Source organism: Epinephelus moara, chromosome 21, assembly GCF_006386435.1.
Source record: "Epinephelus moara isolate mb chromosome 21, YSFRI_EMoa_1.0, whole genome shotgun sequence".
Lineage (NCBI taxonomy): Eukaryota > Metazoa > Chordata > Actinopteri > Perciformes > Serranidae > Epinephelus > Epinephelus moara.
The window spans coordinates 15,548,409-15,575,160 of NC_065526.1; the positions used below are offsets into that span (position 1 = coordinate 15,548,409).

General features: G+C 42.3%; 1 protein-coding gene and 1 long non-coding RNA gene across 3 annotated transcripts; one reads left to right on the forward strand and one right to left on the reverse strand.

Annotated features, from left to right (window-relative positions):
- Positions 1 to 444: 444 nt before the first annotated feature.
- scinlb (scinderin like b) lies at positions 445 to 24,661 on the reverse strand. 2 transcript variants are annotated; one of them, XM_050074692.1, is made up of 17 exons: positions 24,526 to 24,661; positions 20,026 to 20,213; positions 17,733 to 17,887; positions 14,918 to 15,079; positions 12,961 to 13,110; positions 12,390 to 12,479; positions 10,740 to 10,872; positions 10,406 to 10,494; positions 10,059 to 10,274; positions 9,838 to 9,968; positions 7,058 to 7,148; positions 6,036 to 6,206; positions 5,774 to 5,948; positions 3,450 to 3,565; positions 3,207 to 3,284; positions 2,974 to 3,034; positions 445 to 1,267 (listed from the first exon to the last, which is right to left on the reverse strand). In XM_050074692.1, exons 2-17 carry the CDS (start codon positions 20,204 to 20,206, stop codon positions 1,113 to 1,115), a joined length of 2,154 nt encoding a protein of 717 aa, XP_049930649.1. In that variant the 5' UTR covers positions 20,207 to 20,213; positions 24,526 to 24,661; the 3' UTR covers positions 445 to 1,112. The 2 variants fall into 2 exon arrangements, with proteins under 2 accessions (XP_049930649.1, XP_049930648.1); XM_050074691.1 differs by having other exon boundaries at positions 12,381 to 12,479.
- Positions 10,794 to 19,359, forward strand: LOC126408923 (uncharacterized). Its single transcript, XR_007571971.1, has 3 exons — positions 10,794 to 10,919; positions 18,227 to 18,359; positions 18,478 to 19,359. It is a non-coding gene; the product is annotated as an uncharacterized LOC126408923 (long non-coding RNA).
- Positions 24,662 to 26,752: the final 2,091 nt, after the last annotated feature.

Consider the following 26,752-nt stretch of genomic DNA (forward strand, 5'->3'; position numbering starts at 1 on the left):
AGAAAAACCCAAAACAGTGTAAATGTACACTATATTGAGAGTCTTTTCACCGCTTTACCTCAGTGTCAGACAGCCCGTTCAGAAGCTGTTAATGGCCTCAGTTCTCCATCCATGCGCTCATAAAAGCCACCAGACTCCACTGACAAAAACAGTCATTTTTGGGTTGTAACACAGGCTGCTGTCTCTGTGCATCCTGAAGGACGGCAGCTGTGAGCTGAGCTTTCATGTCTTTTTCCTACTCAGACAGATGCTGCGAGCTGCAACAAGATCCCGCTCTCTCTTCCCGAGAGGACAGAGAAACCGAGTGAAAGCTGGCTGATAAACCCTCTGACAATTTCTGTACGTTTGATTCAGATTACAAATGCTGGATGTGCAGAATGTGCATATGTAGGATTAATCTGAATCCTTTACTCATCAGCCCTGAAAATATTCCAATAGAAAACAGAGATTTGAAATACTGGGAGTTTTATTTAAAAGCCATCCATGTGGGCGTTTCAGGGTCAAGTAATAAAGACATCACGTACACACACCGCTGTACGCCTTTTGAAATTCACAAGCAAAGAATATGATAAAAACAAAATGCAGCATGCAACTTCTAGTAAGTGTCCAGCTTTCCAGTACCAATAATAAAACACAACATGTAGACACTGCAGAGTCATGGAGTAAACTTTCTGACATACTAGGTCATTAAGAATAAAAACAACAAAGGAAAGCATGATGGCGTCTTCTGAAGTGAAAGAGAGCAGAGAGAAACAGAGGATATCTCCAGCTGTCTAAAATGGCTTCCTTTCCTATTTCCTCATCATATTAGGGGCTTCGATGAAGACATGAAGGCGACAAGCTGTTGGATGCAACAGATCAATAAACCACTTCTAGCAATTAAAGATAACGTTGCTGCAGGAAGTCATCTGACGACTGATGTGATGCGTTCCTGATTATAAAGTCTGATGCGCTGCACCGTGACCAAGGCATAGAGGCAGCCATACAACCTGATAACAGTGATTACATTGGTTTTGGCACTTAGGGATTGGAGTTAAAATAAACAGAGTAGCAACAGGAGGTGCTGGACAGGGAAGGAGTCAGACTGGTAAAAAGAGACGTTAGCTTTGAGCTCAGAAACGGATTCTGTCCAGTGGATCCGTCTCCCACATCTTGGGATCCCAGGCCTGGAACCAGCCAGTGAAAGTTGGAGGCTCTGCTCCCTGTTTGATGGTGGTGATGGGCAGCCCTTTGCGACCAGACGGGTCTGTGTCCACGTACTCTTTTGCTGCATGACAAGAAGTAGATACAGGGAGGGACAGAAAGGCAGACACGCGGACAGGAGTCAGGAAGTGAGAACATATAGCAGCATAACTGCAGAAAGGAAATTTAAACCTGCATTAATTGTTCCGCCCACTTGGTTGGAAACAAAACACTGACATATTACTACCTTGAGAGAATAGATGGGCATTTACTCATCCATCAGAGCATGTTCATTTGGAGGCTCTGTGTCGACATTGAGCCTATGCCGTACCCTACACCTTAGCCTGAACTGCACCTCCCCAGAAATCTACGTATTGCGGTGAGGCAGACCTCCTGTCTATTTTTGTAAGCTGAAACCATTTCCCTCAGTGGAAACAAAGCTTTTATTTACTTTAATTTCACAGATAAGAAACAATAAATTGTGAAGACGATAAAGCCTCCACTAAATATCATTTTAAGTCTTGTGTGTGATTTATCCTGGCTTCATATGAGCAGAGGAAATCTCTGCTCGTTGCTAGGCTAATTTATACAATGTAAAATGCCATAGGCTTGTGCTAATAATGTTAGCATGTTATATTTGTTTAGAGAACGTGTTTAGTATAAGACAGTTGTTTTGTCGGTGAACCTTGTGAGTTATAATGGAGCCAAATTTTGTAACGTTACCTTTGTTAAATGTTGTTGTTGTTCCTGACTTCATATGAGAAGAGGAAAATTTGCTAGCTGCTAGGTTAATTCATACAATGTAAAATGCCATAGGCTTGTGCTAATAATGTTAGCATGTTGTATTTGTGGGGAAAATGTGTCCAGATAAAGACAAGTGCTTTGTCTGTGAATGCTGCGAGTTACAGTGAAGCTGATTTGTGTACTTGTGTTTGAAATTGTTGCTATTGAGCCATGTTTAATGTGTGTTTAATGTGTGTTTTGAATCAACTCAACTTTACAGCACTTCACAGAAACGCTGCAGCCGACTAGTGTTGTGGAGGTGTAACTGCAGAGTGAAACAAACACACCACTGAGCGAGTATAAATGCTCACAACTGCGTAGGCCACGGCAAATAGGTTCTGCACGCACAAGTACAAATCTGCCTTTATCTTGAAAACAGCTGCAAATCAAAGACATTGACGAGAGCGGTGAAAGTGAATCATAAGGCCGAAAACACAGCAACCGGCAGCAAGCAGGGTAGTTTAACTTTTAGCAACAAATTACGGCCAGAGAACAGCCTCATCCAGTCACTACACAAAGTTGTGTGACTTCTGTGACATGTTGACCTATGTAACAAAGAATTTCTTCCTACCTAAAACACTTGAACACACCTCTTGGCTACAGAAAAATTTTGTTGCGAGCTTCATGTCGCCACTACTTGGCGTATTTTCAGCATAATAGTTAAGTTGCAGGCCTTAAAACCAAAACAATGAGCCCATATGAGACTTAAAAGCTCCAGAGCTTAGAGCTGCAGCATCGGGTAATAATTGTCTAAGTTCATCACTATATGCAACACCTCTCACCTTTCACTTCATCTTTTTCATTAATATAAAAGTATTGATCCTGAATTGCGACACTCATGGTGGTTTAAGAAAAAGAACAATGGCCATTTTCTCAAGTAATTTTGAAAACACTTGAAATACTTTCATTCAACGCAACAGCTATGACTTTGTCGTGTTTTCTGGCAGAAAGACAATATGATATGTGTGTTGCATCTGTTTCTTCTTTTAGCATTTTCATGCAACAAACCTATTTTGGGAGCTCCATTCTTTTCCTCTGCGTTAGCATCGTTGCCAACCCAAATGAAGATCTACAGGGAAGAGAAACACACTCAGTCACTCAAACAGTCTCCAGCTATGCAACATTTTAAGAGTATGTATGTCTCAGTGTAGTCTGTGGAGGCTCTGAACTGCATACCAACATTTTACAGTTTAAAAATGTTTCCACAGGCTCTAATGATGACAACAGGGAGCTCATCTTACCTGGTCCCAGGTGTCTAGGAGCATGACATCATCCGTGGCCAGGTCGGATTGAGTGAAGTCTCCTGGTACTTCTTCAACCTGAGAGAAAGAGCAGGAAACAAACTCAGATGCAATGTGTGTGGATTATTTTATATTACACTATATTAGCTGTGTTGACAGGCTAAACCAAATAAATGTTCCACATCTGCAGCATATACGCCTTAGTAAGAAAACAGATTGTGCTGTTATACCACTGTGACTTACAGTAAGTCGTCCAGTTTTGTTGGAGCAGCCAAACAGACGTGGGGGATTGATCATCCGCTGCAGACTCTTGGAGGTCTGGTACTCCTTCTTGCCACCAAGAGCAGACCAGAAATCAGCTGGAACAGAAGAAAAATAATACATCCATCAGCTCCGAGTAGATTGTCCCATTTTTGGTGCTTTTGTTTGTTTAAACAGGAAGTGAATCACCTCCTCCACCACAGCTCTTGAGGAGATGCATAATCTTTTTAAGTTTAATCAAAACCAGACCAGAAATGCAGCAGTAACTGTTTATCAGGCCAGTCAGTCATCGGGCCAATGACTTGATCTGCACAGCAACATGCAGCACGTGGCAATCAGACATGACTCAGCTGCAGTTTTGGTCGTCACTGGAACAATCAGTGTAATTTTCTCAACTGAACACAGTCAAGCTTTTCTTATTCCTCAAAGTCAAGTCAACAATTAAGATAAAGTAGAACTGATTAAAGAAAACTTTTGGCTTTACAGGACTGTGCAGCCATTAGGCTAATGAGTATGTCTATGACGACTGATGATGCATCCACCCTCTGTAGCTGTCAAAATCAGACTAGCTCTGTCAGCGGTATCCTCTAAAATATTTGGCATATGAATAAAGAAAAATGCGTCTCGACCGATTGCCCAGTTTATTTTCATGCATGGATAAGCAGAGGTGTGGAATCGAGTCAGACTCGAGTTACGAATTTGATTACGTTAGATTTGATTTGACAGAAATAAAAGACTTGGACTTTAACACCAATGACTCGTGACTTTACATGGACTTGAGCCTTTTGACCTGAAAATACTTGATACCTTCCCTCGAGCCCGAAGAGTTAAGACTATGCCACGAATCAATTAATTTCTTTTCATTTTCTGGATCAACTAATATTAACTTAATCAATTCCCAGTAAGTCTGAATTCACCAGATGATCACTTTGTTTGAACCAGTCTGATAGTGTCCAATCGAGTTGTAGTAATGAACCATGATGAATAATGTTATGTAACTGAGCGCCAGTTGGAAAAGAAATGATACCAAAGATAAATTCATTCACAGACAAAAACTATGCTAGTCCACAAAAACAAATTGTAGTTAGCAGAACATGCAGGGCTAAAATAACAGACGGAGATGAAACAACTTCCAACAAACTTGTTTAAACAAATAAAAACATATTTTCAAAAGCATCCGTGTTATTTGTACATTTGAAATATTATCACTCTGTTGTTAAAATGAGTAACAATGAGTAATGAGTAATATTACTCTGGTGTCAGTGTGGGTTTTCTCTGGGTACTCCGGCTTCCTCCCACAGTCCAAAGACATGCAGGTTAATTGGTGACTCTAAATTGTCCGTAGGTGTGAATGTGAGTGTGAATGGTTGTCTGTCTCTATGTGTCAGCCCTGTGATAGTCTGGTGACCTGTGCAGGATGTACCCGCCTCTCGCCTAGTGTCAGCTGGGATAGGCTCCAGCCCCCCTACAACCCCTAATGGGTCATTTCGTGTTTGATAATTCAGTTGGCAGAGCAGAAGGATGGGGTTTTCGTCGGTTTGATGTGTGACCATTTTAGAATGACAAGACATGAATGGGCCTCAAATTAAACACTGTAGGTTACAATGACTATGTTTTACATGCACAAAATATTCCTGTTTTTGCACTTATTCCGAAAAAAACAATATTCCTACTAAGCTGTTCACATGGCTGATGGAAACGAATATTCCACTAATACTCTTTTTACATGCAGCCATGCATACTCCGATTATCGTGCCCCAACATCACATCAAAATATGGTAAAGTGGAATGGCTAAAGCTGCTTGTAATTTTGCTTCTTTAAATCAAAACAGGATTTTTTCAGAGTTTCCCAGTGCTGGCAGATTTGTTGGACCATGGACACCCAGCCTCTCTTTCATTCCTTCGATCACCTTCTTTAAAAAGTTGCCACTGGGATATTTGCATATATCCAAAAACCTATATACTGTGCATATGCTGATATGTTGTTTATCAAGGCAAAATTTAGGGCCAGGAGTTTTTTTTCCACCAGTAGCGGACTTGTCTGTGCACATGTCCAAAGAATGCCCCTAAAACCTGAATAATATCGGCGTATCCCACGTCTCAATCGGAAACTGCTACATTCAGAATAAGGACTGATTCCAAATATTGAAATGGAACATGCTGTTTACATGACCCCCGTCAAATTTGGAATATTGTCATATTCAGAATAATGGTGAAATATTGGTGTGCACGTGAATGTACCAAATGACTTGGTCCCTCCTGTTGTTATTTTACACACAGTCTATTAGTCCACAGAGGACACCCACCTGGCTCCTTGCCCTCTGACACTTGGCTGGGACTGCCACCTAGGAAGCCCACCACATGCTTGGCAGCGTCCATCTCCTCATCACTGGCTCCAACGCCCCGCCACACAAATAACGCACTGGGTGTTTTCAGCACAAACACATCATTGGTGTTCAGACTGGAAGCAGAGGCCTCGACCTGAGGGAACACATGTAGACAGGTGGGAGGTGGAAATCAAGAATGTGACCACAACAACACAAGACCACGTGCCGGCGGATGGCTCACCTCCACAGCCCGGGTAGCACGGGAGGAGCTCTGACGGATGTGGAAGAGGCGAGTGCTACCAGTCTGCGACTGTCCGCCTTTGCGGGACGTTCCTCCACTGTGGATGATCATGGGTTTGCCCTGGAACAGGCTCATCAGGTGTGAAGGCTCCTGGCCCTGAGTCACTCGCACCTGTGGACGAAGTCATGTAATTTGTTGTAAACGGGCTAAGTTGTAATTATGTTTTGATGCCTGCATCACTGGGACAGAGAGTAAATGAAACTCTTAAGTAACTGATCTAGTTTGGAGTTGAAGCTTCACATGGTAGTAGGTGATGTGGCAGCACTCTGTTACGACTGTGAGGATCTGAAACTGTTATGTATGTACAGTAAGGAAGTGCAGCAGCTTGAGCAGAGTGGTATTAATAGCAACATTAAAGTAACAATGCCCTCTGCTGGTTGTCCAGGGTCGGTTGTTTTTCATGGCAGAAGAGTGAAGTTATTACTGGTTATTTATTGGTAGTTATTTCTGGTTTTAAATCCTCTGTAATAACTGGTTTAATAAGTTTGAGGAGCTGAACCCTCATTAGCACCCTACATGCTGCTATCGTGAGGTAACCACACATCATGTTCCTCTGTCTCTTTTACACTCACCCTTTATGGCACCCAAGAGAAAAAATTGTAAGTTATGTGCAAGGTTAAATGAGCAAATCAATAAGCTAAATGTTATTGTGAAAGCTTCAAGTTAGTTCTCAGTTTTGACACCTTTGCTGCAACTTCTTACTCAAGTTCCTTAATCCTGTCATGTTCAGAGAACTCGAAAAACTTTGTCTATTCATGTCAGATTCAAGGAAGAAAACTCCTAATATTATTATGAGTTATTACTCACTAAATTCATTATCTTTTATTATTCCGTTAATACTCTTGGCTCACAGCTTAATGTGGTGCTTATGTTGTCAGATACAATAATGAGACTGTGCAGAGTCTGAACTTGTTTTCACACGTGATGTAAAGGTAAATATTGTGTCAACGTTGAGCTCCAACCTGAACCGGGGATCCTCCCATTGAGTCATCGAGCTTCACAGTGAGGAACGCCGACGCTGCCAGCTCATCCTGTGTGCACTTCAGCCCCTGCCTTACACAGCAACACACACACAGTCTGAATTAGTTTCCTACAGTCACCATTGTTACTGGTGTGTGTGTGTGTGTGTGTGGTTGTGTGTTGTCTCAGACTGGGTGTGGTAGGGTACTGTGTGTACACGCTCAACTAAAGCTTGTTATTCACACTGTCACATAAATTACACTGTACATACATGCAGATTTTTAAAACACCTTCAACTTTGTGCCACTCAGTTAATAATATATGCCCATGTTGTTTATTTTACTATGCTATTCCCAAAATAAGTCCAAAATAAGTAAGTATAATTCAGTAAATGTTCTTCTGTTAGTCTAATATTCAATCCAGAGTACTGACGACCACATTTGCTCGCCATTGTTTGGAATCCTTGATTTGCAATGGACAGCAGATTAAATGGAGCAGATTCATCAGCTAAACATTCATGAACCGATGGGTTTGTGGTGTGGAGAGGGGGTGGATCCAACTGAGAACCTGAGGACACTGCGGCGGTAGCGACTTGACCGTCAAAAGGTAGCTACGCCCCGAAGCAGACCCTGCTTTATCGTCTTTTCAAGTCTAAATGGGACTATCCATCCATCCATCCATCCATTTTTAATCGCTTTTCCGAAGCCAGGTCGCAGGGGCAGCAGACCAAGCAAAGCATTCCAGACGTCCCTCTCCCCAGCAACGCTTTCCACCTCCTCCTGGGGGACCCCATATATAATCCCTCCAGCATGTTCTGGGTCTGCCGCGGGGCCTCCTACCTGTGGGATGTTCCCTGAACTCTAATGGGAGGCGTCCAGGAGGCATCCTGATCAGATGCCCGAACCACCTCAACTGACCCCTTTCGACGCAAAGAAGCAGCGGCTCTACTCCGAGCTCCCTCCGGATGTCTGAGCTCCTTTCCCTATCTCTAAGGCCGAGTCCAGCCACCCCACGGAGGAAACTCATTTCGGCTGCTTGTACCTGCCACTTTACTCTTTAGACCACTACCCAGAGCTCATGACCATAGGTGAGGGTTCGGACATAGATGGACCAGTAAATCGAAAGCTTTGCCCTCTGGCTCAGCTCCCTCTTCACCACAACAGTCCGGTCCAAACCACCGATCCATCTCACGCTCCATTCTACCCTTACTCATGATCAAGACCTTGAGGTACTTGTACTTGCTTGCGGCAGTAACTCACTCCTAACCTGAAGGGGGCAATCCACTGTTTTCCGGCAGAGAGCCATGGCCTCAGACTCTTAATGGGATTATAATTTACAAAATGAACGTCATGCTGTACTGAAGATTTGTAGCTACAGATTGAGACCGTAAACTCATCAGGAAAATTATACTGAGGTAAAAAATCAAGTGTTGCCTGATATCAGAGAGAACTGTGAACACATTACACTCCGTTTTCATCGTCAGTCTGACGCTGTGTCCACTCTGCATTCGAAGGGTGGTTTGAATTCTCCCTAACCTATAGCAACATGTTGGTTTTGCCAGGATTTTAAGAGTGAAGCAGAGTGAAGTAAAACAAACAAAGATGTCGGGTGATACTGAGAAGACATGTTGATTCAGGACAGCCTTGATAGCAGCCAATGTCTTGTCTATAGCGCCTGCCATTGTTGTTATTACTCATCATTGGTTATGGCGCACCACTTGCCAACACTTGCCAGCAGCTTTAGTCCAGCCTGTGGCGTTGTTGGCTAATCTAAACTGACTAACTGAGAAATTGCTGTTTCATGTCATACCAGACGAATCAGTCAACTCTGATTCAATGGAGTGGGTGAATTCAAAAGTCTGGACCTGGACAAAACCAAGTGAGAAGTCTGGTCATTTTCTTGTACATTTTGATACAATCAGACTTCTTTTTTCTGAACCAGTGTAGTCGCCCCCTGCTGGCCATAAGAGAGAAAGCATCTTTAAGGGATTTCCGCATTAGCTTCAATTTTCAGACCTGGAGGCTCCGCCCACATCTTCTATGCAGTTCAGAATAATGAAGAGAGTTGGAGATTAAGTAGATACAAAATAGGATGTAGATTATACAGGATGATTTTTTTTTTCCTTGGCGAATTTCATGTTATTCCCAAGCAGCAACCTCTGGGCCTGAAAAATGAAGCCAATGTGGAAGTGCTAAAAACTTTAGTTTACCAGGGTAACCCCTCTGATAAACGGAGTGAGGTATATCACAATGAGAGTTTTGCTGTTATTTAATGCAGCCCCCTTTCAGGCGTGTCCGATCATGGAAGCTCCAATAACAACCACATCTGTAGGGAGACAGACCAATCATCTTGAGTTGCACGGGCCAGCCCATCCCCCTTTATAAGTGCCTGCAGCACCCCACCTATCATTCCCGCTTTCTCCCCCATGAAGATCATAAGAGCTCCTAAGCTGTCCTGACATTAGGATTTTCATTTAACTGTTCTAGGACACAACCCTCAGATCCACCCCTCACTCCTCCACAGCTCCACCCTCATGTCAGACAAAATGCCAAACTCAAGTCTTCAGCACAGCAGTCCACAAACTAATGGGTGTCGTCATGGTGGCTTTATCCATTATTTTATACAGATACAAATTTTAGGCATTTTATTACCCAAAATGGCTAAAAAATAGTGCATAAAGCTGCTGTAAATGCCCACCCCCCAGGTTTGGGCTGAGCTCCAGATGTTTCCTTCCAGCTCCACCTCTGTACACTTGGTTTAATTGATCATTCTTTTTACCCACCAGGTGTAGATGATGTGCTGCTCCCTGCCCCCCAGTCTGTAGCTATAGAGGATGAGGTAACAGTCTCCACCATAGAAGTGACCATAGCTAGAGGGATCCACAGGCACCTTTTCACCCTCAACACGCCAAATCTGAAAGCCAGAACACAACCTGTTTTTCCAAACCTCACCACACTGTTTTATCTGAGTCTTTAAAAAAACAAACTCTTAGCACACTCGTACCTGGACCTTGCCCTTGCCATCATCCACCATGCCGTGCTGAGCTGCCATGGCCTTGTTGTTGTGCAGGGTGGAGGCATCAAAGGGCACCTGCTCCACTTTGGCTATCTTGCCAATGGTGTAGGCCTTACTGGGGCCCGTGGTCTGGTCTTTGTCCTTCCAGTCACTGAAGAACTGCTTAAACATGGTCGTCTCAGCTCCTGCAGGAAGTACCTGGATCTGTAAAGGAGGGAGGTCAGAGAGGTTATCAGCTGCATCTTTGACATGGTATTATATGTGTGAATACAGGTGATACCAGATGCTGCTTTTCTGCAAGACTCATGTTTGTTTCATGCACTTGTCAGCTTTACCTGTGTCTTATTGGAGTATCCCTTGTCTTTGATGAACTGCTGACCTGCTGACATGGCTGCTTTACGCTCCGCCATGTTGGCCTTGGGACCTGATTGGAATCACATAAGAGATGACATGATGGTCAAGAATTACAAGATGGTTGTAATTCTCAAAAAGACTGTGCAGTTTGACCCTCCCATATGCTACTTCAAGAGAGAATCTATGTAATAAACTACCTAGTGAGCATTTTTCTTTAATTAGCATGTTTATAATTAAAGCAGAAAAAACAGTGGTGAGGACAGCGAGGAAAGCTCATTTCCTGCTGTGTTATTGAGTCGGTGATGCTGTCGGCACCTTTCCAAACAAAGATGTTCTTGTCCACCCCGTTGTCCAGGATGTAGCACTCATCAGGAGACAGCATGGCCTGTTTGAAGGGACTGGCCTGAGCCACGACCGACACCTTCATCGTGCCAGAGGCATCAGAGATCTACAAGGCAGAGGGACCATATCAGCGACCAGCTCTGTTCTCAAAGTGTATGGTTAGACATGCTTGAGGAACATGCTTCCTTATTATATTTCTCTTTGTTTTTGTTCAGTTTACTTATTTTACATATATATTGCTTCGAATTGTATTTTTCTCTAATGATGCTTCCTGTTTGCACTGTCCCTGTCCCTGTCCCTGATGAATGAAGGATTATCTTATCACCTTAACTTACCTTAACTTACCTTACCTTACCCAATAAATGACCATTTGTACATTAATTACTCGTCATGTGTTGGGTTGGATTCAGGAAGGAAACTTTGTTTTTCTCACGTGCCTTTGGTGAACGAAGAATCCAAAAATGGAGAAAATTCTTTATGAACTGGGGTAAAAAGGGACCACGTTAAACAACAGCAAAACTACATTAAAATATCTGTTTACAAACTCTCACACAACTCCTGCAATATAATCCAAGTCTCATTTATCCGGTCGTATGCTCAGAACTTCCCAAACACTTTCATTTTCATTAAAACTTGACTATTTAAAACACTTCAGCATTAACAGTCTCACACGTAGACCAGTCACGCAATCGGGCAAGCTCACCCAAGCACGTACCTTGTATACAGAACTGTTTTAAATGAGCAAACGACTGGATAAATGAGACTTGGATTATACTGCTAGACTTGTGTGAGAGAGTTTGTAAACAGATGTTTTGCTGTTGTTTAACGTGGCCCCATTTTACCCCAGTTCATCAAGAACTTTCAATGTGTTTGGTTTCTTAGTTCACTGAAGGCATATAGATTTTTTTAAGATTATTATTTGGGCTTTTTATGCCTTTATTGGACAGGACAGGTTAAGTGTGAAAAGTGTGAAGTGAGGGGGATGACATGCAGCAAAGGGCCATAGGCTGTAATCAAGCCTGTGGCCGCTGTGGCAAGGACATTTGTCTTTGTACATGGGACACCAGCTCTACTCCATGAGCTACCGAGCACCCCAAAGAATATTTCTTTCTCACAGATTATCTGTCTCATGCACCTCAGCTGCCTTTTACTTTAATTCACCATGAATTTTCTCAGTTTTTGAAATCTTCATTCACCAGAGGCACGTGAGAAAAACTATGTATGTGAAGTATTCCTTCAGTTGGTCATTCACCAACCTCAAAACATCTTAATTTCTTACAATATAAAACAGATTTTTTCAAAAATGCATTATTTTACAGTCTTATTTCTAAAAGTTGCATTCAGTGACAGACAGTTTAAACATGCAGGCATCTTTGCAAATTCATTTGCCCTTGATTCAGGCTATAATATTCAAGAATTGTTTTCAAATTCAAATCAGCACCAAAAAATGCAGCTTTATCAATTATCAGGCTTCATTTGAAATATCTCCTTTTGAGTTTTGAGTTTGAGTTAAAATCTTAATCCCAGCCTAGAAATCAAAGTCATGCATATATATCATGCATATATATCATGCATATATAAAAATTCAGTTCATTTGAACTGACTGTCACTTACGTCACTCACCATGTAGAGGGCAGCCTTCTTCTTGTTGGCGGTTTCCACCTTTATGTCGTCCGATGTAGCGGGGGCAATGGTGGGTTTGGGCCCCAGAGCCTACACAAGTAGAGGAATTAATCATTGTTCTCATCTTTCTGTCATAATTATCAGTTACAACTGAGGTTTTATACACAAGTAAAGGCACGTCAGCCTCGACAGTGATGTGTTTTGTAGACAACGTTCAGCTTTTCTCAGACTGAAAAAGATCTTGATTTATTTAAAACATATTCTGTGAACCCCCCCCCGTCTCTTTGTAGGCCTCTCTGGAGTTTACCCTCCTCTCTTGTTGTAAAGGAAGTGTTTACAATGTCGCCTTGGCACAGAGTTGGCACATGAGCAGCGCATTACAAAGGACAGCATTGTGTCCACTCGTTCCCACGCTGACTAATCACCGACTGTGAAATGCATCAATACCACTTACAGCTTTAGCTCACGAGTGATCACCTTTAGGGTGAAAACTTCAGCGTGTGGCCGAGATTCAACCGGAAGAAGGAAACAAAATGAGGAATGTGTGTATGTACGGGAGACTGTGTTTTACATCAATGACTGCTTGTGGCTCTTCTCCCTCCTCCACCATGTGCAATTTGGCTCTGCCGTTTCTCTCATTATCTCGGATGTCGATGCAGACATTAGAGGCCTTCAGCTTTTCAAAAAGGTTACACTCACTGCCACACCACTGATAGACGTCCTGCAGGAGAGGGAGAGACAGGAAATGCATATCAAAGTTAGAATCTTTAAGATTTCAGTCCTGGTTGATCTGCTGACAATCAAGGTTACTGGTGGTAACAGCAGGTGTCCTTAAAAACAGGTCAGAGACTTCTGAGGCAGCAAATATGGCTGTTTTTAACAGAGGAGCCTGGTGTATCTGTTTACAGTGCAGCCAAACAAATTTAGTTTGTTTTAAGAAAGAAGAAACTCATTTGTCCCTTTTGCATCATGTGATGAGCAACCATGATCTAGTTTATAGGTAAAGGAGCATCAGTGGGAAATGTTGGGTTTATTATCAGCATAGATGGTATTGTATGCTGCGCTGTCTTCTATGAGTCCTTCATGCTTCAGTAAGCAGTGGGAATTCAGCACCAAAATGGCAGACTCAGCCGCTAACAATGACAACAGCTATATAAAGGGGTAATTACAGTACAGGATGTAAATACATTGAATGGCTGAAAAAAATTATGACCATAAACAGGGGTTTAAATTAAAAAAAAAAACTTAAGTATTGTTACTTTAAAGGGACAGTTCACCACAAAATCAAAAATACCTGTCATGCTATTTATCAATCTAGATCAGTGGTTCCCAACTGGTGGGTCAGGGTCTAAAAGTGGGTTGTGGATCCATTTTGAATGGACCACAACTGACTCTCAGACTTGTCAAGTTTGTAAAAAACACACTTTATTTTGTAGTACAGTGATTTTCCAGCACAGACCATTTATTTTAAAGTGCTGTTTCCTTCTGTAGAGTGAGTGAAAAACAGCAGCTACCTAAAAGAGACAGCAAACTAGATCCGAGACATGGCCCTAACACCAGTATAGGAATATATTAAACTGTGTGGACCTTGAACTAATGACTGAGAAGCAATCTGGACCCCGTGGCTGGACCAGTTGGGAACCACTCATCTAGATTGTTTTACTGTGAGTTGCTGAGTGTTGGAGATATTGGGCGTAGAGATTCTCTCCAATATGATGAAACTAGATGGCACTCAGCTTGCGGTGCTCAGAGCACCTAAAAAAATACGCTTGAAAAACTCAACAGCAATGTCTCTTTCCAGAAATCATGACCTGGTTACTCAAGATAATCCACAGACCTTGATGTGAGCAGTTTCATGTAGGAACTATTTTCTTTCTTCCAAACTACATCCAACTGTATCAACGCGCAGCTCACCTAGGGCCACCAAGCTAGCTGACATTACAGCTCAGCTGAGGAGGACGGCATTAATGTTTACATCTCACAATGTCACAAGCATGAGCCTGTTGTCCATGAGTAGATCCAAACTCCTTCTGTGTGGTGATACGGTTGGCAGGTGTAGTTTGGTAGAAAGAAAATAGTTCCTACATGAAACTGCTCACAACAAGGTCTGTGGATTATCTTGAGTAACCGCGTCATGATTTCTGGAAAGAGACATTGCTGTTGAGTTTTTCAGATGTATTTCTTTGAAGCTTTGAGCACCACAAGCTGAGTGCCTTATAGTTCCATTATATTGAAGAGAAGGCAGACATCTCTATGGCTGATATCTCCAACACTCAGCAACTCACACCAAAACAATCTGGACTGATAAACAGCACTACAGGTAAGAGGAAAAATATGTATTTTTGATTTTGGGGTGAACTGTCCCTTTAAGTCACCACTCTCTCACAGTAAACAAATGATGGTACTGAATACAGAATATAGTCCATGAGCACTTCCATTAGTATTATGACAGTAAGTATATCTAAGTAAGCATTTAGATACACTCTTTATCACACATATACACACTGAAACAGATAAATCCAGCCCACCTTGCCGAGGTCAACAATGAAGCAGTCTCCCTTGTTGAAGCTGGCCCAAGACATGTCCACCTCTGTCGCTCTGATGGCCCTGCGACCCTTGACATGCAGCAGGCGCTTCACGTTCATGTCATTGGTCACCACATGCTGAAAACCTGAGGCCACACCCCCCAGCTGTGACAAAAAAGATACTAATTCAAGTCAGCTTACATGCAGGGAAATCCTTCCTGAAATGTCTCCTTCATTACACGTGCACAGTTACGGGGAGAAAAGGGCACAAACTGTACATCTTGTGTGGTTTACGACTGCCTTGTGTTAGTCGAATAAACAGTCACAAATGCACTACTGAGAGGTCTGAGGCAGGATGTGAGGAGACAGATGATTTTAATGAGAGAAAGAGCTCAATATTCGCTGCACAGTGAGGGTGATATGAGTTTCACACAGCGCAGTAAAAACCTCAAAGGACAAAGGGCTGTAAATTTGTGCTGTGCCAAATAATGGGATTAACATGTGCTATAAATCACAGCTAACAAAGCTAATAAACCCTATCAGATGGGGAGAAATGAAACTAACATGATGCCTGCTTCTGGAAAGGAGGATCATGTCTGTTCTGGGCAACAGTGGTGTACCTGCGAGGCGGGATTGTGTCGTAACGAGCCGTCCTTGGTGAAGCCATTAAACAAAACAAGTATTTACAAGGCATGCAAATAATTCTCTGCAAATAAGCAACAGACATGTTCTGCGGGAGAAAAAACAATTTAACTGCTTTAGTTTGATGCACTCTTTAACATGTAGAAACTGAAGCTGAGACCTGTTTCTTCACAAGAACAAATACAAATAAGAATTTCCTTGTCTTTAAATGTCTATTGAGGGCTTAGCATTTACTAACAAAGGCACAGAGTCTTGTGAGCATCTGGAGGAGTGGCTCTTTAGGCCTCAAAATGGAAACCACATTCATGCCGTTCATCTTCCTCACTAGAGAGGCAGTAAAATTTTCCATGGCTACAATGCCGGCTCTGTTTATTCTAATGGCAGGATTGTTTCCCAACAGTGGAGTTACCAAAACTATGAAGAGATAATGAGGTTTAGCTCTGTCTCTGAAGAACACTGTGTAACTGTGTGTGTGTTGGTGCACATGTGCAGAGCAGAGTTTCCACCCACCAACTCTGCAAAGCGGTAAACAAGAGTTTGGCCTAATTACATCCAACTATAGCCAGAAGGAGGTTTGGATGGTTTTCATGGTAATACGAAACAGATGGCTGGTTAAAAAGTGGCTTGTGTCTTTTCAAAATGTCCTCCTTTGAGCAGGGTGGTTGCCTCAGTTACAGTCAGTCAGTCAGACAGACACGCCTTGGCATGGTGAGAGGGGAATGTTGAGTTACCTCTGAACTTCAGACTCATCAGTCGCTCTGTTTGACAAAGTTCATGTGATGCTGACAATCATTAAACCCTGTGGATATATTTAGGTCAAACAGATTCCTGAGACAGATCGTTGCTCCGTTTGTCACTTTTTTGTCATTTGAACTTAATGTTTATGTTGTAAGAACCATACTGTAACCTCTTCATTGCACACTTTATATTTTTAAGCATGTATTTTGGAATAGCAGACTAAAAAAGACAGAAGCATGTCTTTAAAGTTGACTCATTTATGAGGGCAATAACCTAGAGAAATGGTCCCTAACCCTTTTTGTGACCACACGTCATGGTGCATACATATAAACTGTGAGCAGTTTATTTAAGTTTTCCCTTCTCAAACTGTTTGAATAATTTTTAGAGGCCTAAAAAGGGTAAAACTGTACAGTATTTTTTAAAAGAAATGAGACCTGAGACATGCTAGCAAATCTGAGAGGCACGTATAGACTGTATAAAATAGTGGATGAAGCTACCGTGACATCACCCATTGGTTTGTGGAATCCTGTTTGGCATTTTGGCTGTTGTCATCTTAGATTTTTGTAGCTGGAAGTGGCCATGTTTGATGAGAGGGCGGAGCTGTGGAGGAGCGAGGGGTGGATCTGACTCATAAGCCCCTTTACCAGTGCCTGTTCAAGACGGGAATGTCGCCCCATAATTCTGCGTCACTGTTCTGTATCAGCATCTGTGAAAAAGCTGGCCGAATGGGACCATGAGTGGGACAGGTGTGATATTTTGACGGTATCTTATTTATGCAAACTGCTACCGGAAGATTTAATGAGCAGCTACTAGCAGTTAGTGTCTAACTCAAAAAAGGCAAACAGCAGCCAAAAATGTCTGCAAATTGGGGAGACAATGAGGTCCGGGAGCTTCTTACCCTCCCAGCAGAGGGTGAGATTAACCACCATGAAACAGGAGGTGTAAATTATTGTTGTTTCCATGTTATGTCATTCTTATTGTTTATAAAGCACTGCCTGACGCCCATGTTATGTGTCACACTAGAGGCCGACGTCTCTGTGTAAAAAAACGAGCATAGCGTTAGTTCAGGCAGGACACGATGTCAAGCTCAGCTCACATCCCAGCTATGTCAGCCGATCTCACACAGCCCAATCAACTGATGGAGCACCAGATGGAAATAAAGTTTTCTTTGACTAAAGTGTTCCTGACTGAACAGTGGTGACACCTCGCAGACAGCCTGTCACTCAAGGCAGCCACGCCCTTAATTACACGTAACTTTAGGTTTTCGCATCGGCTTCATCTTTTAACCCCATAGGTTGGGGCATGGATGCAGGGCAGGAATTTAAGCTAAATGCTAACACCAGCATTGCTAACATTCTCACAATGACAATACCCACAGGCTGATGTTTAGCATCTTTGTATATTGTTATATGTTTAACATCTGTACAGTGGAGCTCACCTTGTACTTGATTCCTGACTTGAAGTACCCCAGAAAGGTGTTGGACTCTGTATTCTGCAACTCCCTGTACTGCACCGGCCCTCCACCCAGGAAATCATCCAGCTGTGTTGCAAAGATGGCCGCCGCACCGCTCTCATCCTGTGAACACTCATCCCCTACAGAGAAAGAGACATTTGTAGTCTTTTCCTGGGTTGTTTTCACACTTTTGCTCCACACAGATACTCAAGGATCAAGTTTCTCATAAAAACATTCTGTTATTTTACATTAGCAGAGCAAACTGCAGCACCGTAGTTTCTGCAGTGACCTTATGGCGCCTCTGAGTCAGGACCGGAGGCTTTGAATCACACAAACCACATCTGCAGCAGAGCCGCTCTGTATCCTGCTATTACTGTCAGATGGCACACAACATGGATAAACTATTCCATGATCCTTCATGACTAACATTGATCCCAGACAGAGGGATTAATTATGTTCTCATGTTATTTCTGCTACAGTGTCTTACAGGCTGTTGCAATGGCAGCAGAGAAGTAAAAGGACAGACTGTGCGCCGGCACTGGAGGAGAACTGGCAGGATCACTACAAACATGCAGGGACTGGTCTCTTGTGGCCTCCGGGGGTATTCCAGAAGTGAGTAACAGGCCTACAGTGGTTTCGTTTGAGTCTGTTATGTAACTCAGAGTTTTCGGAGCATGGGAAGACTTCGATTTAGGGTATAAAGTTGGTTGCTATTGTTCCCTCTGCACAGGCCTGAGCTGGGATGAGAGCAGACGGCACAGAGAGGGAGCTGTGCAGCTGAGAGGAATTTCACAAACTGGTCTGACTTACAGAGAAGAATTTTTCAGCGACTCATACAGCAGAGGATGTTTCAGCTCTGAGATCAGACGCCTCATCTGATCTATAGTCACTTCAAAACCACAGCTGTGGTGACACAATCACATGAGTGTAAACTGCTCTATTAGTCTCACAGTACCTGAAGCTTTTTAACGACAACAAGTTTGTTCTATAAACTGCTCTGTTGGTTGGTCCACAAAAATATCCCCACCCTTTGGTGGTCACTGAAATTTGGCAAGGAGGTCAAACATGTGTGAAGTTGTGTCACAGTGCTCATACCAACAGGATAGGGGGGGGAGAGTGGGAGTGGGAGTGGCCTATGTAAAAAAAAGGCGTGCACAGTCCAAAGACATGCAGGTTAATTGGTGACTCTAAATTGCCCGTAGATGTGAATGTGAGTGTGAATGGTTGTCTGTCTCTATGTGTCAGCCCTGTGATAGTCTGGTGACCTGTCCAGGGTGTACCCTGCCTCTCACCCAATGTCAGCTGGGATAGGCTCCAGCCCCCCAGTGACCCCCAACAGGATAAGCAGTTAAAGAAAATGAATGAATATAATCTATATGTTATACATGAGCTGATTATTATAAATGACAGAATATGGACCCTGTGCTTCCACTTATTTGTTACTTGTGTCTATATTGAGAGTGAGAGACACAGACAGACAGTGACAGAGTTCTACATGTGACTAGAAAAGAGCAGAGGAGCAGAACTGTTGCTGACCGGCGTGAATAAATGTGCTATTGATGTGAACAACCAGGCGACAGTTGATGGGCGGCTGCGAGACAATTGTGATATTGGGGCACGGTGTGAACATGGTGTGTTTATCTATCTGTGAAAATAAAAATAAAAAAGGGTCAATGCATGCCTACACGTGGTCGCAGCTATTGTGAGTTCGCGCTTCTTAGTGTATTTGCCTCGGTCAAAATGCAAAGATGTTCAGTCTTGTGCCATGCCTGTATCTGTCTCAGCTTTGGAAGTAGTTCCTTCTTAATTTGTTAATATTTTACTTTAGTTTTACTTTAGTTTGTCACTGACTTCTCCAAGGAAGTGATTACAGTATTGTTCTTTTACTCATTTCAAGAGCCGATACTTTATTGACATTTACGCAATGGGAATTGTGTGAACCTCGGGACATCATATCACCACTTAGAGAAGTAGTGCTACTATAAAATCACAGTTGTCAAACAATAAAACTTTGTACAAAATAACCAAATAACAAGGGGAACAAACGAATGATAGCATTTAGGGAACACACTGCAGTGAAATTGCTTCTATTATTTCTCAAAAATGTAACGAAAGACTGTTCCTGTTTTGAAAACATCCCTTTTGTTAAAGCAAGACAAAGCGGAAGATTTCAATTAGCAGAATTTTGTTCAGATAAAAGTCATTACACTTAAAATTCTAAGTGGCTGAAAATGGGATTATTAAGATGTTGGGTGCACAGTGTGTGTCCATGTCTTACCTAGCCACATGTGTATGTTATATGAAGGAGCTGAGGTGGTGAAGAGCAGCAGGTAGGCGTCCCCGGTGTAGAAGCTGCCATGCAGGGCCTGAGGAACCGGCTTCAGGTCCAAGTTCTCGATACGCCACACCTGCAGGCCCGGCTGCTTTCCTGCTGTCGCGAACTCCTTATGGGAAACCATGATGACTCTAAGGGAACGATGGGGATGAAGAAAGAAGGAGGATGAGAGTAAATATGGTGATGCAGGAGGTCAGAGGGAGAAGGAGAAAAAACAGGGGGTGATTTTAATATTTTTGCCTTGTAAAACTTTCATTGCAAATCTTTTAACTCCCAACCTAAGGACGCAGAGGAGGACAGAGAGATGCAGCAAACGATGAAAAGAAGAGACCAAGTAAATGTGAGGAAGTTATTTTTACATATCAGCATCATTTCCTGAACTGTATGATTCTGTAGAGCTGTGGATAACGGCTGAGAAAGACTAAACCACAGTGGTTACGCGCTGCACATACATGTGTTGTTGACAAGAGGCTTTTTTTTAACACCATATTTAGGCTTTCAGTGTATAGAGCTATAGGGCTCGGGCATACTTTCCGCAACCAGACAAACTAGTTCTTAGACCTGCAGTTAGTCAAGCATTACTGCTGCTACTGTCACATGAATACATTTTTCACATGCATTAGTTGATTGATTGATTTTCTGACATGAACACCATCTGACATTTGACTCTGACAGGTGACAGCCATGCTTCTCCTTATTTAGTTTTCACATAATCTGCAGGATTAAATGCTCTTTAATGAGTTGGGAACATTCTCCAACTTGTCATGCCAGTAAAACCCACTGGGTATTCTCAAAAATGCATCACCTCAAAGCCTAAAGCAAGGACGATTTTCATGAGAAGTTTAGAGATATGTGGTGTGAAAATGACTTTGACCCTTAACCTCTTAGCCTCTCTGCATTAATTTAAGTGACAAGAGAAAAACCACTTCGTAATATCTGAAAATAAAGCTTATACAACCTATAACATTGTCTAATGTATGTTTTAATAACTGAGAAACTTTGACCCATTATCAGCAGATGTTTATTTTGTAAATCTCACTCCTGCCAACATCGAGAGATAACACTGTACACCCAAATTCAATGCTGCACAACCTGCATGACCCAATTACTTAACTCCCACATCTTATGTTTTTATGGAGTCAGAGTGGAGCGCTTAATGTTATTATGTTTCTACTGCAGCATGACTGCAGACCGCTTCAATAAATTAATCTTGTGAACTCGTTGCAGGCGCAGTAAAAGGGTCAGTTCACTCCAAAAAAAACCACAAAAATACATATTTCCCTCTCACCTGTAGTGCTGGCTATCAGTCTAGATTATTTTGGTGTGAGTTGCTGAGTGTTGGAGATATCAGCTGTAGAGAGCCTTCTTTCCAACATAATGGATCTAGATGGCACTCAGCTTGTGGTGCTCAAAGTGCCAAAAAATACATTCTCAACATAAAAGTCTCTTTCCAGAAATCATGATGTGGCTACTCAGTTTCATGTAGGAGCTATGTTAATTTTTAACTGAACTACACCCCTCAACTGTATCACTGTGCAGAAGGAAGTGTGCATCTACTCATGAACAAGAGACTGGTGGTCATGACAGCGCAAAATGTAAACATTAATGGCGTCCTCCTTGGCTGAGCTGTAACGTTAGCTGGCTCAGCGGTGCTAGGTGAGAGCAAAAAAAAGATGCACCTTTCCTTCTGCATGTTGATGCATGTAGGAACTATTTTCTTTCTACCGAAATAAACGTATCACCATGCATCACGAAGCATGCATCTACTTCCAGCTCACCTAGCACCACTGAGCTAGCTAATGTTATAGCTCAACTGAGGAGGACACCATTGTTTACATTTCTTGCTGCCACAAGCCCCACATTTGGCGGGTATAGTTCGGGAGAAAGACAATAGTTCCTACGTGAATCACCATGCAGAAGGAAGAGTGCATCTACTGCTAGCTCACTTAGCACCACTAGCTATCTAACGTTAAAGCTCAGCTGAGGAAGACACCATTAATGTTTATATCTCTCTGTCACAAGCATGAGCCCCTCATCCATGAGTAGATGCACACTTCCTTCTGCACAGGGATACAGTTGGTGGGTGTAGATTGGTAGAAAGAAAATAGTTCCCACATGAAACTGCTCACAACAAGGTCTGTGGATTACCTTGAGTAACCGGGTCATGATTTCTGGAAAGAGACATTGCTGTTGAGTTTTCAAATGTATTTTTTGACGCTTTGAGTCCCATCTAGTTCCATTATATTGGAGAGGAGGCAGACATCTCTACAGCTGACACCTCCAACACTCAGAAACTCACACCAAAATAATCTAGACTGATAAATAGCACCACAGGGAGGAGGAAATACTTTTTGATTTTGGGGTGAACTGTCTCTTTAAACTCTCCAGTATCACTTAATCTGGCACTCAGAGTGACAGGAAGTTAGAAATAAACTTCAGATCATGATGAGAGTGAGAGATTATGCAGATTTCCCCCCCGATTACACAAGAGCCAGATTACAAGTCGCTGTGGCAGCAGGATTATTGCTGCCTGCCGAGAGACTGATGTCCGCTGTGATGACACAACGTCCACTTCCTCACTTCTGCCACAACTTCGTTTACCCTGTGATCCACATACTGCTCTGTAACTACACCTTACACCTGCATGCATGGTGCATTATTGTTTACAGTTAGATATTAAAAGATTACAGCACCCAGAGACAATCCAAACACACCACATCATCATCATCAACACCACCTGAAGGAGTAACATTACTGTGGAGTTTGTTCAGCCGTGTGTTTAATGATGGGCAGCTCAGGTTTCAGTGCAGACAGAGAACACCCAGTGGACTTCCTGTAAGAGGCTGATCAATAAATGCTGTACCAGGGACACGCCTTTAGATCACTTAAGATCCATGGATGTCTGCTGATGCACTGCCAACAACACTGGTGTGACATAATGTTTATAATGCTGCAGATATGTTTGCTTGGAGGAGCAATGGGCGAGTAAATGAGGGCTGGGTAATGTGGAGAAAATAAACTATCACGATATTTTTAACCAAATACCTCGATATCGACGATATTGTAGGGTTGACTACTGGTGCTTTCATTAAATATCTACACAATAAGACAGCTTAAGTCATTGGTTTGGTTCAGAAATCCCTTTAAGTCCAAAGTTGTGTTTACTGGGGGATTAGTCGCAAATACCAAACGTATCCAAGTGTGCATTTGTTGTTATTATTGTGAGACTAATAACTGTCTGTCAAGTTATCCTGAGACACTGGACGACAAGAAAGGCAAAGAATTGAAAGAATGGGTTAATGCAATGGTGGAAATAGCATTTTATGAATCCCTTTCGGACCGGTTATGGACTCAGAATATAAGCCTACATAATTATGAACATGCTCTGTGATTATGTGACCCTGCAGAGTGATGTACGAGGACATATGTGTGACATGTTTTTGTTTGTTAGTTTATATCCTTCTCTTCCCTTCCAGGCGTATTTGTGATTTTTTTCTTTATGTACCAGAGTCCACCTCCATATTAGGAAAAGTACGTGCCCTCTATTCTTGTATGACGGGAAAATAATATATGTATGCCATTTACTGAGCCTTCCAAACCAATAGGAATTTGAATTATATGATAAAAAATATGTATACACAATGGCATTTTTGATAAATAATTAATCAGTAATGTGGATATGATGATAAAGTGGGTAAATAATAGAGTTAGAACAGTCTGGTAAGTTCAGAAAATTACATCATTTTACTGCAGTGCAGCTTTTAAAACCAGGAAACAACACGTATGTTATTACCATATGCAAATCTAAGATGATATCTAGTCTCACATTACAATATTGATATAGTATGGATACACTGCCCAGCCCCAAACTGACTTCATCTGTCTGCTGTTTCTGCTGACCGGTCAGACTGGAGGTGAGGCTGATGGGATGTTTCTCTAAATTATTTAACAGGAGAAATGCATTTAAAAAAGAAATAAAATTCATACATGTTGCTTTCATATTCACCTAGACTTTTGCACACCTCCTTTTTTTCTTTTTTTTTCTTTTTTTTAAGTATTACATAATGTTCAGACTACTACTTCCTGCGCTTCTATTGCCCGTTTTACGCCCAGAGTATTTCCCCCATAATAAGCAAAGCAACAGCCCGTGTTTCCATAATAAATTGAAACGCTTTTGTCTCTCTGTTTTCGCTGGCTGCTGTGACTCACACAAGAGAAAATGAACGGAGACTTTCCACATCAGGAGAATCACTTACAAACTTTGCAGCCGTAAACTGAATCGGCCACATATGCGCACAAACAGCATAATAATCGGTTCTAACAACGCGAGCTTTGCAGCAGGGAGCAGAGAAAAACTGCACGATTGGAAAGGCTGGTCGGATAAATCAAAGTCCACAGAGTCACAAAAGGTGCATTCATGTCTGGTGGAAGAAGTGAACTCACAGTTTGCAGGATGAATCACACAGGAGAGAGGAGCAGAAGCGTTGATGGAGGCTGTAGATGAGGGAGTGAGCGGAGTGTGGGGAGGCTTTATGTTTTAATGTGTAGTAAAAGAGGAGGAGGATGAGGAGGAGGAGGAGGAGGGAGTGTTCAGGCTGTCGGGTCTGTCTGAGGAGGAGGAGGAGGAGGAGGAGGAGGAGGAGAGGGAACACTGATTGGTCGACAGAAGAAGCAATGATAGAGATGCTTCAATCAGCCTGAGTACACTCAGAGAGGAGTTCCTCAAAGATGCGTTTAAACTGTGAAAACTCAGGACACTTTGCTTTTTTAAAGGTCACATACTGTAAAAACTTATATTTCCTCAAGTGACTTTTTGTTGTTATTATTATGAAACAGGTATCGGTGCTGTTGGCTTTAAATATTGTGAAAATATCAAAACGCTCAATCCAAAGAGGAATGCACACAGTCCATATTCAGAAACTGTGCCTTTGAATGAGTCGTCAGGACTTCTGTGAAGTTGTGATGTCATAACTGTACAATAGACTGAATCACAATGTTTGTTTCATGGGTGTATAGACCCTTTTAGGGCTGACGTCACAATGACATCAGTTTGTTAGCTGTAGATCTTAAAATGTCGTATTGTTGTGTTATTGGGAGTCAGAATAGGCTCAAATCATAAATTTGAACACATACCAGCCGCCACTGCCCGTCAACAAAAACAAAGTGGTGGTTAAACATGATAAGACAAAAGGCATGGATGGAGGCGATCATCAAAAATGCTCGCATGTGCACACACTTCATATCAGGTTAGGGGAAAAGTATTTACTGTTGTTCTTTAAAGCTGGCACAGGAGGTAGGCACAGCGTCTGTATAAACAGGACAGGACTTTTTGATGACGTGTTATGCGTGCAACCTGCCACAGGAGATTCAAAAAGTAGCTGATAGCAGTTAGCAGCTAACACAAAGAGGAAGAACAGCAGCCATAAACCATCGCAAACTGGGAAAGCAATGACATTCGGTAGCTTATTGCTATGTTATGTCATTGCTATATGCTTTTATTCTGTACTGTCAGCATGCAGTTTAAAATACACATGGGAGCAGAATGATGCCGCCATCATTTGGTTCTGTGTAAAAAATACAAAGGGGGTATAAAGAAGGGTTATGGCAGCCCTATAGCACGATCTCTGTGTAAAAAGGGCTAAAGATGCTAGCATAGCGACAAAGTACATAAAATACACACAGCAGAAACGTCAGATAGGTGCGACCACCGTGTTTAAGTATATAGTGTTACAGTTACAGCCAAAAAAATGACAACGGAAATAATCAAGTCTGCTGATTTTACATATTTCCACAAATAAAAACAATGACCATGTGTCTACCCAGAAGTGTCAGCGCAATGTCACAGTGATTTGGTCAATAAAGACAGAAAGTCACTACAGTCATTCCCCGGCTGCAATGATGTTGCAGAGACGCTGAACTCAGTTGTAGAAGACCTGGAAACAATGACCAATCAGAGCTGACTGGGCTTTTTTGGGAGGGGGGCTTAAAGAAACAGGCACTAAAACAGGATGTTTCAGGCAGAGAGTGAATACAGGTATATATTTCCTTTAAGTGCTGTGCGAACTTGACTCTGCGCTCTGAAGTTATTTACTGTGCAGATTACAAAGTGTTCAGATAGGAAGGACCAAAGTCCATGAAGTCATATACTTTCTTCATGAAGCAGTGGCTGAATCAACAGAGTGCCTGTTTGTCTTCGGCTCAAAGGAAAAGTGTGACTAAAAAAAATAACAGTGAGGAAAATGTGCCTCCCTTTAATTTCCGAGAATGTGGAGCCAGCAGGATTTACACGGAAAAAAATGCAGGAAACTGTGACACTGAAGCTACATAGAAAACTAGTTCAGTCAAAATGAATGTACTTAGTTTTAAATATTTCTTTAAACCCTCCTCCTGCTTCAAAAACCATCTCTGCAGATATAAGACACCACAAACAGCACTAAGAGAGGATGCTAAATATTGACTTTGACGAGCACTGTCTCATTACCCACAAACCAAACACATATTTACATCATCTCAGCCGTTTGATACCACCCTGCAGAGGACCTGCTGCGAAGCTCATTAAGTACAGCAAATCCCAGTTCAGCCTCTGAAGACATGCTCCCACAGGTCACGCCTACTGAACGTCTTCCCTCACTGCAGACAGTGTTTATTTGGATATAATCGTCACCTCGGA

What these genes read in the sequence shown, in the direction of transcription:
- scinlb (XM_050074691.1), bottom strand. Translation starts at nt 20,206, where the DNA reads ATGGTTTCCCATAAGGAGTTCGCGACAGCAGGAAAGCAGCCGGGCCTG. An exon ending in CCCTCTACATGGTGAGTGAC is followed by an intron (nt 10,873 to 12,380) that starts GTAAGTGACAGT and finishes TCTGCCTTGTAG; the next exon opens with ATCTCTGATGCCTCTGGCAC. An exon ending in GATACTCCAATAAGACACAG is followed by an intron (nt 10,275 to 10,405) that starts GTAAAGCTGACA and finishes CCTCCTTTACAG; the next exon opens with ATCCAGGTACTTCCTGCAGG.